Source organism: Macrosteles quadrilineatus, unplaced genomic scaffold (genome assembly GCF_028750875.1).
Source record: "Macrosteles quadrilineatus isolate MER2022 unplaced genomic scaffold, UCM_ALF_1.0 Scaffold_4__1_contigs__length_99947679, whole genome shotgun sequence".
Classification (NCBI taxonomy): Eukaryota; Metazoa; Arthropoda; class Insecta; order Hemiptera; family Cicadellidae; genus Macrosteles; species Macrosteles quadrilineatus.
Window position 1 is genome coordinate 44,712,727 of NW_026542597.1, and position 12,047 is coordinate 44,724,773.

Consider the following 12,047-nt stretch of genomic DNA (forward strand, 5'->3'; position numbering starts at 1 on the left):
TTATGCTTTACTTTGGACCCAGAGATTGTGTGGGATTAACATGTGTATTAAACATGTGCCATATGTATTAAACTTAATCGAGTAATTTGTCTTTTGAGGAAATTAACATCTGAATTGCCTCCTGAATTTGTGAGACTAGCTTCCTTCTCTTGTTTTCCGTCACACGTTGTGTATGGAACTAGGCTTTGTGGCCACTCCTCACAGGCTCAGAAGGTCCTCGTGCTAAAAAAAAAGCAATTCGTGTGATGTGTAATTGCCTTTTAGAGCACATTGTAGAACATTGTTTGTTGATGAGCAGATCATTATACTGACTTCAATGTATATATTTACCAGTGTTTGGATGCTATCAAATCGATGGAAAATTATCTTATTTTCAATTATTTGAATTTTTGAATCGTAAAAATAACTCCATATCAAACTAATAATTAGCGTTACGTCGTTGAATCATAGATTAAACATACTCCCTTTATGATTATTGTAACTCAATTCTGCGTTTAAATGTTTGTTATACACACTATACTATAAAGACAAAAACTATCGTGTCTGCACCACAACTACTATGATGTACACAACACATGGTTCTTATAAATTTATCTAAAGGATTAATTTACCAGTATTATTTGTTTACATTGCTTGCTTAGTGTGTAATCTATCATGGTGAGCGTTGCCAATTTTAAACACATTTTAGAATGTAACTGATGCAAATATTAAATTATCTTTGCTTTTGAATTGAATTCCATGAAGTTTAGGATAAGTCATAACTGTGCATAAGTACATGTAAGTAGTAATTTTGTTAAGGGTGGGATTTTTAGCGAATTTGCCTATAAGTTAGGGAAGTAGCTATTACCATAGGTCTCATGGTAAGACTTATAAGCTCAGGACCAATTTACTATTTCATTTTGATGTCCAAAGAGGCCAAAAACACAATTTGTTCAAATTGTTATACATGTATATATATCCATACATTTTTTATTAAACCTGCATACTAAGCGAATTTCCATTTACCCGGCTTGATTTCTACTAAAATATTCCCTATAAATTTTCAGATTTATTTCCTATTGAAATAACATTAATTTTAGTGAGTAGTTAGGTTTGCTGCTACGGGGAAGATGTTGAGGTGTGTTTTTTTTTAATTGAAATATTCATAGCTTAGTATGAAATAAGCCAAATTGCCAAATTTTATTAAAATATATCCATAAACAAGCAAACTAGAACAGTTTATTTATTCTCCGTAAGAATAACATGGGAATTTTAAATTTACAATTTTTTAAATTTTCTCCGTAGTCAATGAACATTCAAAAAAACTTCAATATACTAAATTATTTGTTTTTTTAAGCTCTTCAAAATGGTCTAGAGAGAAATTTAGAAATTTAAAGTTTTTAGGGTCAAAAATGAGAAAAACCCATTTTTACCCCATAAAACCCCCTATAAACCCCTGATCCCATGGTCCGATTATGCTGGTTCGCGAACTCGTTCGAATAAATGTAGGTTTACACGTTTGTACCAAATTTCATCAAAATCGGATCAATTTTGCTTGAGTTATCGCGCTAACGGACACACACACACACACACATATATATATATATATATATATATATATATATATATATATATATATATATATATATATATATATATGAATTTGAACGGATGGTGTTTTTGGCCTCTGGGGACCTCAAAACGAAAAAGTAAATCGGTCCCGGGTCTAGGTCTTACCATGAGACCTACGGTAATAGCTTATTCCCTATATGGGAAATTCGCTAAAAGGAGGAAAAAGGGTACTTATGTTATTTTATCTATTGTTTATTGATTGATATACATCCGTAAACGCGATGACCTAAGTAATTTTTGTTCGATTTTGATAAAATTTGGATTGAATGTGTAAGGTGGGATATACTTGAATGAGTTCGTCAACCAGCATGATCGGACGATGGGAACGGAGTTTTACGGGGAGTTTTATTGGTTGAAAAATTGGTTTTTCTAATTGTTGACCATCAAAACACAAAATTTCCCAATTTCTCTCAATTCCTTTTAGAAAGCTTAAAAACAAAAATAATTTAGTTTATTGAAGTGTTTTTGTGCGGTAATCATTCGTTTACGGAAAAATCAAAAAGTTGTAAATTAAAAATTTCCATGTTATTCTTATGGAAAATATTTAATGTTGTAGTTTGCTTGTTTATGGACATCTTTTGGTCAAACTTGGCAAATTTATTTATTTTATACTAAGTTATTACAATTTTACTAACAACACACTTTATTAGCTTCCCTGTCGTAGCAGCAAACCTAGGTACTCGTTTAACCTAATGTTATTTAAATAGATTTAATTGTATATAAATTCAGGCAAATGAAAATTCGCTTAGTCTGCAGGTTTGCTGGGCAACCCAAGTTATAATTAGCCTTTGTTAGCTTGTGCTCATTACCATGGTCACCAACAGCCTCTTGTTCCAGTGTTTGGGGGGAAAATGTCCACCTCAACAAACATGTTGATATAAAGTACCTATACTTTTAAAACATTATTTTTGGCTGACTATCAGCCAGAATTATATCTAAAGCATACCTCCTTTTTCTTTTTGTACCTACAATCAGTTTGAAACCGTCAACTTTTGCATTATTTAAAAATGTTTAAACAAAATTAATAGTTGTTAGGAAATAACCTGCTAATTTAATGTGAAGATTGTCAAATTGCCTAATCCACATCACCATGAACACATACTCATGGTTTTCAAAGACATTCTTCAATGTCAATAAAAAAAGTAACAGAAATATTTTCTATACGTGCTGTGCCTTGGAGGTAATATTTTTTATTTTGAGGTTATATACACTTTTGGAATATAGCAGTTAATCACCACCAAGGAACTTTGTGAGAATTGTGTTGTGAATTGTGTTATGCTCGTATGTTTTATCAAGTATGTAATGTTAGTGTGTGTCGTAGTTTTTACTTGGTAGCTACTATCATAATCTATTTCACCAAAACATCGATTAAGAAAGACTTGTTGGCTTTTTTTAGATGAAGAGAACGCATACTGGTGTAGACTTTAGGAACATTTTAAGTGCTATCAAGTCAAGAGATATTAATGAGTTGAAATCTTTGTTGACAAATAAACAAATTCATTTAATAGGTAAGTTATGCAATTAATCGTATACTTACACTATGCTAATGTTTATTGGCTGGATTTTCTTTTACAAAATGCAATTGTCGGTCGACTCTTTAGTTAAAATACAAGGGAGAAAATATCAAATTATATAATTGATAAGCGACATGCTTGGTAGCCGATAATCCAGTAGCATTGCACTGGAGTATATTTTATAAGTTTTTAGGGTAGTTGATAGTTTTCAAGAACAGAGCCTGTTGTCTGAAATATTACTTGTTTATTCATTAATTTCGTGGTTGCTTAGCATAGACAAATAGAATTAGTCTATGGTTATAGATGGTTCATAAGCAATATTGTGGTTATTTGCCTCTTCTGTGTTGTTGTTTTAGTTATCTCTGAGTTTATCAGGTGTCCACTTAAAATATTTATCATTATGAATGCTAAGTTGTATTTGCTGTCATTGTACTGTTCTTGTTTATAAGTAGTTTATTAATTGAATAAAACCCCGACAGAGGACCAATAGATATAAACACACAACAGAAAGAAAGTATATCAAAACCGTGCCTCCTTTCACATAACCATTTTGCTATGTCAAGCTTACTTCTTAAAACTACAAATGAAATCTTTAAACAACATTTTTTAATCTGGTTTTATAACTCAAACCATAGTCTGGATAATTACAGTTTGGCCAAAACTTCTGTGCGCACGGACGGGTTGCTACTAGCCGAGCTAAAACATACGGGTACCGGTTTTTGGCAGTGCTGAGGGTAGGGGTGAGTGAGTATAAAAAAATGTTCGGATTCCACTATAAACTGTAGGTCCCTTAGTTGCCATTAGCTGTATGGGTATCAATTAACAGCTATGTCTAAGGAATATGTCGGCCTTAGTCACTAACAAGACTACAAGATCGCGCCACTCATCCTACACTCATCTCCATTCATACTTGGCTTAAAATACCTACTTTGTATGGTCGCCATTTCATTGAAGAGAAAAGTAAACAGCAAGACACAAATGTTTTCACAAAAGTACCCCCGCCACCCCCTCGCCGAGACCCGACCAGATCTGGTCGCGCGCACAGAAACTTTGGCCGTACTGTAGGCCTAAAACAAAGCACGAAGAAATTCTTTAGAGATCATTGATTATATTTTGGTGCCATATTTAAAACTCAAACTAAGCCAGCAGATTAAGGTTCAGAAAATTTACTTAAATAAATCACAATATTTCAAGAAATAAACCCAACAACCCATTTACCCCCCATAAGTGAAACTAATATCAATCAAATTTCGAGTTTCACAAACAATTTAAGTTCTTAACTCAGTTTTATAACCACATTCGACATGTTAAAATGTTTTTTTTCACAGACGAGAAACTCGAAACAGTTCTTCATGTGGCTGCCCGACTTGGAGATGGCGATGTCATCAGGACTTTACTGCAGGATCGGCGAGTGGCTCGACTCTTGGACAGTGAGATGTACAATGGCGACACGCCCCTGGTGGTAGCAGTCAAGAGTAACAATGTGGCAGCAGTGCAAATCTTGGCTGACCACGGGGCCGACCTGTGGCGAAGGAAACTACATTCTGGAAATACGATTTTACACTTTGCTGTGAGTCTCTGCAGCTCTGAACTCCTGAAAACACTTCTTAAATACAATCCTCCATCTAGAGTCATCACTAAAACAAATCAATTTGGTGAGAAACAACTTGAAGTTCTTCTACGGCATTTATTTACGAAATAGGCATGCAATTTTGTTAAAAATTTAACGATTAGCGAATTTCCCATATAGGGAATAAGCTATTACCGTAGTACTCATGGTAAGACCTGGACCCGGGACCGATTTTTTTTCGTTTTGAGGTCCCTAGAGGCCAAAAACACCATCCGTTCAAATTCATATATATATATATATATATATTTATATATATATATATATGTGTGTCCGTTAGCACGATAACTCAAGCAAAAATGATCCGATTTTGATGAAATTTGGTATAAACGTGTAAACCTACGTTTATTCGAACGAGTTCGCGAACCAGCATGATCGGACCATGGGAACAGGGGTTTATGGGGGCTTTTATGGGGTAAAAATGAGTTTTTCCTATTTTTGACCCAAAAAACATAAAATTTTGAAATTTCTTTCCAAACTATTTTGTAGAGCTTAAAAAAACAAATAATTTAGTATATTGAAGCGTTATAATGCGCCTAATGGTTACGGAGAAAATTCCAATTTAAAATTCCCATGTTATTCTTATGGAGAATAAGTAAACCGTTGTAGTGTGCTTGTTTATTAACATATTTTGCCCAAATTTGGAAAATGTTTTTATTTCTTACTAACTATTAACATTTGCATAAAAAAACACTTTTACCCTCCCTGTTGCAGCAAACCTAAGTATGTGTTAAACTGATTCTATTTAAATAGGGAATAAATGTGATATTTTTAAGGAGACATTTTAGTCTAAATCCAATCAGGCAAATGGAAATTCGCTTAATCTGCAGGTTTGCTGCGGCGGGGGTATTTTATATTTAATAATGTATCTTGCAGTACAGATTCTGATGGAAATCAATATACCTACCATTGATGTTTTTAATCGTTAGAAGTAAATTAAAATTCATATTATATTGGCAAATAGTCATTCTGTAATGAACTGATTCGGTCTGTAGTTAGTTAATTATTGACAACACAAGCTAAATACTTACTAATTGCACTCATTCATTCAATATACCTCTATTTGTAAGACGTGTTATAATAGAGTCTAGATTTACCCAAACTATATGGAAAGAAATGTTGCTCCACTGTAGTATATATAGGTACACACATATTCAACACAAGGTAATTTTAAAAATCACTATACCTTTACATTCTTTTCAGGTGAAACAGCTTTCGATATTGCCGTCATGACATTTTCTCCAAACGTACTAGTTATGCTGGATGCTGGTGTTGACTGTCCAAAGCCAAACCATCTCACAGGACGCAATGTGCTTCACACATGCGTTGCTTACAATAAATGTGGAGTACTACGACAACTGCTTGCGTTAAAGAGCTCAAATGAACTGACGAACCTTGCTGACAAGAGAGGAGATACTCCTCTGATGTTGGGGATAAAATCGTCCTGCCTAGAGTGTATCCAGACGCTTGTGAGCTATTCAAAAATATCTAAAGACTTTAATGAGGTTACTGGTGAAAGTCTCTTACATATGGCGGTGAAAACTGATAGGAATGATATTTTTTCATTAGTCCTGGCGTCTTCTCACGAACATGTCATCAGTTACAAAGACTACGAGGGAAGAACTCCTCTTCTACTTGCGATTGAATGTAATAAGAACCAGTGTTTAAAGAGATTATTCAATACCCAAAATGTGTTTGAGAAACATGGAGTAACTAAAGAAACTATTTTACATACTGCAGTTAGAGTAAACAATACAGAAGCTCTGAGATTGCTGATGAAAAATAATAACACTGGTGGTGCTTGGTGTTTCTCTCAGAGAAGAAATGATGGGAAGACTCCCTTCTGGCTGGCTGTTGAAAATGATAACGCACAGTTGGTGGGTGAAGCGAGGAAACTAGGGTGGGTAGACATTGACAAACTCAATCCTCAAGGAGACTCGTGTACATATGTTGCTGCCGCTTGCGGTCACATAAAGGTACTAAAGGCATTGCTACTTTCTAAAAAATTTTACAGGTTTTGCCGAACCTACGATATAAGTCCTGGCTTCAAGGAAGAAACAATCGTCAAAGAAGCTGAAATTTCATGTGATATATACAGCTCCGATATATTTATTCTCACTGGTGAAGTCAGAGGAAACACTTCTCACTCTTGGTTCCCACAGACGATTTTGAATGTGAATAAAAATAATAAAAGACATATTTTTCATGCGTGTGCTCTTGCAGGTAACATTCTTTGTTTGGATTTTATGTTCACTTTTGTACAGAACTTCGTGGGAAATCACCTGGCCTTATTTGACCTTCCAGGCATATTTGGAAACACACCACTCCATTTAGCAACTAGAAATGATTTGGGTGGTCCTCAGTGCGTTTATTACTTGCTTTCACAGCATGCAAACATATCCAGTCACAACAAAAAGGGAGAATCCGTTCTTGAATCCATTTTAAAAAACACAGAGCATTCGACTGATCTCCTCGTGCGTATTCTTGACAAAGGGATGATTTACAACCATGAGGCAAGAGGGCTCCAGGAAGAGAGTGAGTCTGTTTTGTTTGATTTTTCCATCTTAAGACCAGCTGGACCAATAATGAAAGTAACGAAACTCTTTTATGATAAGTTACATGGTGAACAAAGGCATAAATTGTTAGAACATCAGCTATTTAAGACGTACGTCAATTTAGTGCTAGAAAAAGTCAATTACTTTTTTATGATCAGATTTTTACTATCATGCTGGTGTACACTACTGTTATCAGTATATATTATACTTTACATCCACGCACAGTTTGAATCGCCTGTTATTAGGTTTATGAGATATTCCCTCAGTTTTTTCAATCTTGTTAGCCTTTTATTTTCCATCCCTATCTTGCTCTTCAATGAAATGAACATTGTGGGACTCCTCACACTAACACTGATAGTCTTACCTAGTCTCATGGTTCTGGGATTAACTGTATTCCCACACGGATCAGAGATTTCGTTTGAAGTCGCAGCAATCACTGTCCTCTTAGCATTCCTCTCCTTGGCAATGTATTCCACCATAATATTCAAAACAATCAGCCATCAAGTGGCAATGTTGACACAAGTTGTTTACCAGATGCTCAAGTTCAGTTCAACGATGTTTTGTGTTTTGGGGGCATTCTCATTAGCTTTCTATTGCATATTTAACAACAGCTTTTATTTTGTAAGCCCTCTTAAGTCATTTCTTTACACTACATTTGTGTTGCTTCTAGCTGATACATCTGAGAGTTTTAATTTCTTCCGAAGGAAACATTTCTCCTATAATAAAACTAACGTCGACAACTCTACAGTACCAGAATACACAGGGTTTGCTGGTCAGCTAGATCTTTATTTTGAAAGCACAATAATACTTGCTTTCATAATCATGGCAAACCTTGCGTTGTTAAACGTTTTGGTCAGTTTGGCTGTTCGTGATGGAAAGACTTTAGAGACTAGTGGTTCAATTTTTCAAAGGCATTTACAGATTCACTGGCTGTCTAACTTGGAGTTGTTTCTCCGTAGCTCAATTTACAAATCAATATGTAATACTCCTTTGACATACCTTTTGGGTATAGTTTCTTCAAAAACTGTTATTGATGTTGGAATCATATATTATCCAATGTTTGAGAAGAAAAGTGCTATACTCTCCCAGAAATATGTCCGGGAACTCAGAAGATCTCTTGCCAGATCAAAAATAACACGAGCAACAAATCTGTTCCTAAATCTGGAGGCTGTTGATGAAATTATTTTGAGAAGATCCGAACTAGGAATGAATTAATCAGCTTTAAAATTTTTAATGGTTTTTTATAGTTTTTATTGAATCAAATATGGCTCAGTAAGCAGACAGATAGTGTTAAGTGTTATTTGCAGATCATAGTCAGTGAAACTATACACACTACTATGAATTACTACACAATCTGTGTCATTATCCAATATGAACAATATATTTAGACATTGTATGAAAACTTTGTAAAGATAATGAAAAGCATGCCAAGCGATTATCATCAGAATTATGTTGTATTTTTTACGATAAAGTATTCCTGAATAACAGGTTTTACTAGGTAAAATAGTCCAACGATTATTCAGTAGAATTGGCTCACCCATGTTTTGCTATAAAGACAACATTTTTAAGGCTTACATTGTAACTAATCGTAACATATTATTAATATGCACAACACAAACATATTATTAAATCATGTCCATATTGTGCCTGTTTTAACGATGAGTTTGGCAAGCTGCAAACTTTGAAATATGTTGTCTTCCCAACATAACATGCAAACCAACGCCAATACTACTGAAAACCTGTTCGTTGAACTACTTGACCTGGAAGATCAGGGGACAGAAAAATGAATTTTGAATAAGCATATCATGATATTTTTAATATTTATATTTTCATCTCTATAATCTAAACCAAGCCAATCAAATCAAACCAATTTTTATTATAAGTAGTTTCAAATTTATTAGTGATCTGGGAAAAGTGTTGACACTCATTTTTTTTTTTCTTTCGGTAACTTTTATAAAGAAAACCAATGTATTATTAGCAAAAATAACATGACGTAGTTGGTCAAGCTTACAGTTGGCTTAAACACAATAATATTTATGTTATAGGGGGGTTTGGGAAAACTAGGTATGCGGTCTCAGGTCTCCTAGTGGAGCGGAGCGAACAAAGAAGGAAACAATCTTCTTTTTAAATGAAAATTGTTAATTGAAAAAATAATACATTATTATAACATAAATTAGGAAAACATGTTATAGCCAATACAATACTTCATCGTACAAGTATCTCATGTCCAACTTTCCCTATTGCAAATGGCTTTAGCAAGCTATCAAAAATAGTTCCCAAATTGGTAATTATATAGACCTCCGGACCTCACGCGAAATAATATTTTTTCAAAATGGTCGAAATTTCACGCTGATTTCAAATATGATTGTCGTTTTTTGCGGAAACGTCCCGTTTTTCCGAAAAATGGGAAACATCTTTTTTGCTCAAAACCCATGTTGTGGGTACTCAAATTGTGCGGAATTTCCTCCTATTACGATCGGACCACTATTAAGTAAAATATCACAGGAAAAGCGGGCCGCTGGCTACTTATATACTGCCGCATAGCGCTAGCATTGCGGGTGACTCTAAGCCATTGTAGAATACGCTTTTTTTGGGTTAGGATTGGTTAGGTTAGTTTATCATTAACATGAGTATTGTAAGTAAACGAACCTAAAATTGTGGAATGCGGGTTTTATTTTAGGTTAGGATTGGTTAGGTTAGGTTCGGTTAGTTTAGTTTAGGTTGGGTTAGGTTAGTTTAGGTTAAGTTAGGTTAGGTTAGTTTAGGATAAGTTAGGTTAGATTAGTTTAGGTTAGGTTGAGTACCCACAACATGGGTTTTGAGCAAAAAAAGATTTTTCATGTTTTCCCATTTTCCGGGAAAACGGGACGTTTCCGTAAAAAACGACAATCATATTAATTGAAATCAGCGTGAAATTTCGACTTTTTTGAAAAAAAAAATAATTTCGTGTGAGATCCGGAGGTCGATATAATCATCCTCAAATTTTTCAATAGTTTCAAACAAGCTATTTAATTTTTTGTTGAATAAAAGAAATATTTTCCATCAAAATGAAATAGTCATTGAAGTGTTAAAAGGAGCATGTAAAATAATTAAAAATCATTTATATGGACAACATTATTAATCTAAGTTCTTATTATTTCGATCATAAATTTAAGTAAATTGTTACTGTGTCTAATAGTTTGTCTATGCTAACAGGCAAAGTTGATTATAATAAACTCAGTTTTCAAAATAAATAAAAAATAAATAGAGAGTATTATACCAATGCAAGTAGACTTCCCATCCCATTGTACATTTTGAAGCTCGTTTTTCATGTCTACTTCATGTCCGGTGACACTGGTGGCATGTTTTATCAATGCTTGTGGCTAGTGTCGACGAAATTTTGTTTCTATTACCTATTTTAGAATTAATTTCATGATTTGTGCTTTATTGTTTAGTTATATAACTAGAGAATGGATTATTATTTATGATTATATCGTTTTATTTGGTAAAACGGGGTAAACTATAAAGCTCTGTCCGGTGTACTGTAGATGTCATGTTTTGTTAACAATTTGTTTCTTGTCATTTCAGTAATGTAAAACCCCGTTTTACCAAATAAAACGATATAATCATAAATAATAATCCATACTCTAGTTATATAACTAAACAATAAAGCACAAATCATGACATTAATTATTCTAAAATAGGTAATAGAAACAAAATTTCGTCGACACTAGCCACAAGCATTGATAAAACATGCCACCAGTGTCACTGGACATGAAGTTGACATGAAAAACGAGCTGAAGCCTATTTTATCGTTAGTTCAACTGAGGTTCAACTAACGATAAAATAGGCTTCAGCTGACAGCTGTTCCATAAGGATGGGAATTGGGAAATCTACTAAGGTAGTGCCTTTACCCACAGATAATATAACCCCTACTAGGGGTTAATTATCTGTGCTTTACCATAGACAAAGTATAATCATACTTAAAAAAACATACTCCCGTGTTACCTATGGTATAATGGTCTGTGCTTTTACGCAGAGATCTATGGTTTGAGTGTTAACATAGGGCGCGTTCTGGGAACATGTACCGGTGCACCGGTGCATGTTCCCAGAACGCGCTCATAGATAAACCAGATGTTTTATCTATGGTGTTAATTATGTGGCATTATGTAGAGTAGTATTATACATCGATGGATGTCTAGTCTATGTCGTCTACTGTGGTAGAAAACGGAACTACCCGGGATGTTGGAACACTCCACGATTACCACTGAGCTATACCAGTGGAACTGCGGAACACTCGGAACCGAACTGATAATGGAATGAATAAGAATAAGTGTGATTGTGAGGATGGCCTAGGGTTCACTACGATACTCGGACAGAATACGATTGAATCGATCTATCGAGAGTCTGCAATTACCCTATCGATATTGAATTGTGTACACTATCGATATCGGATTCGAGTTTGTGTTGTTGGATCTGAGTCTGTGAGTATTGAGTTTTCAATTTCAATCGGATTCAAATCATCTACTCGGTCCACGGAATAGGCACACGGAAGGGACTAAGGCTAAAGGTGTAGTGACGTCATATCTCTAGTGGCTAATGTCTTCTCTTGAGGCGACACGATTACCGTAACGAAACGATGTGATTTCAGCGGCGTTCGTGGCATAGTTGGTAGAGTTTTGGATTGGTGTTCAGGAGGTCCCGGGTTCGAATCCCGCTAGTAGCACTAACTTTTTGTCAACAAATTTTTCATATCAGCAA

General features: G+C 34.6%; 1 protein-coding gene across 1 annotated transcript; it reads left to right on the forward strand.

Annotated features, from left to right (window-relative positions):
• The first annotated feature begins 657 nt into the window (after nt 1-657).
• Nucleotides 658-8,522, forward strand: LOC128992895 (uncharacterized). Its single transcript, XM_054416639.1, has 6 exons — nt 658-777; nt 3,008-3,119; nt 4,454-4,780; nt 5,956-6,975; nt 7,978-8,079; nt 8,320-8,522. The coding sequence occupies exons 2-6, from the start codon at nt 3,008-3,010 to the stop codon at nt 8,520-8,522; spliced, it is 1,764 nt and encodes a 587-aa protein (XP_054272614.1). The 5' UTR covers nt 658-777.
• The last annotated feature ends 3,525 nt before the right edge of the window (nt 8,523-12,047 follow it).

Bases quoted from the DNA above. Each gene is read 5' to 3' on its own strand.
- LOC128992895 (XM_054416639.1), top strand. From the start codon at position 3,008: ATGAAGAGAACGCATACTGGTGTAGACTTTAGGAACATTTTAAGTGCT. The intron at 6,976-7,977 runs GTAACATTCTTT...TGTTGCTTCTAG, and splicing joins TCATGCGTGTGCTCTTGCAG to CTGATACATCTGAGAGTTTT. The intron at 8,080-8,319 runs GTCAGCTAGATC...TTTTGGGTATAG, and splicing joins AGAATACACAGGGTTTGCTG to TTTCTTCAAAAACTGTTATT.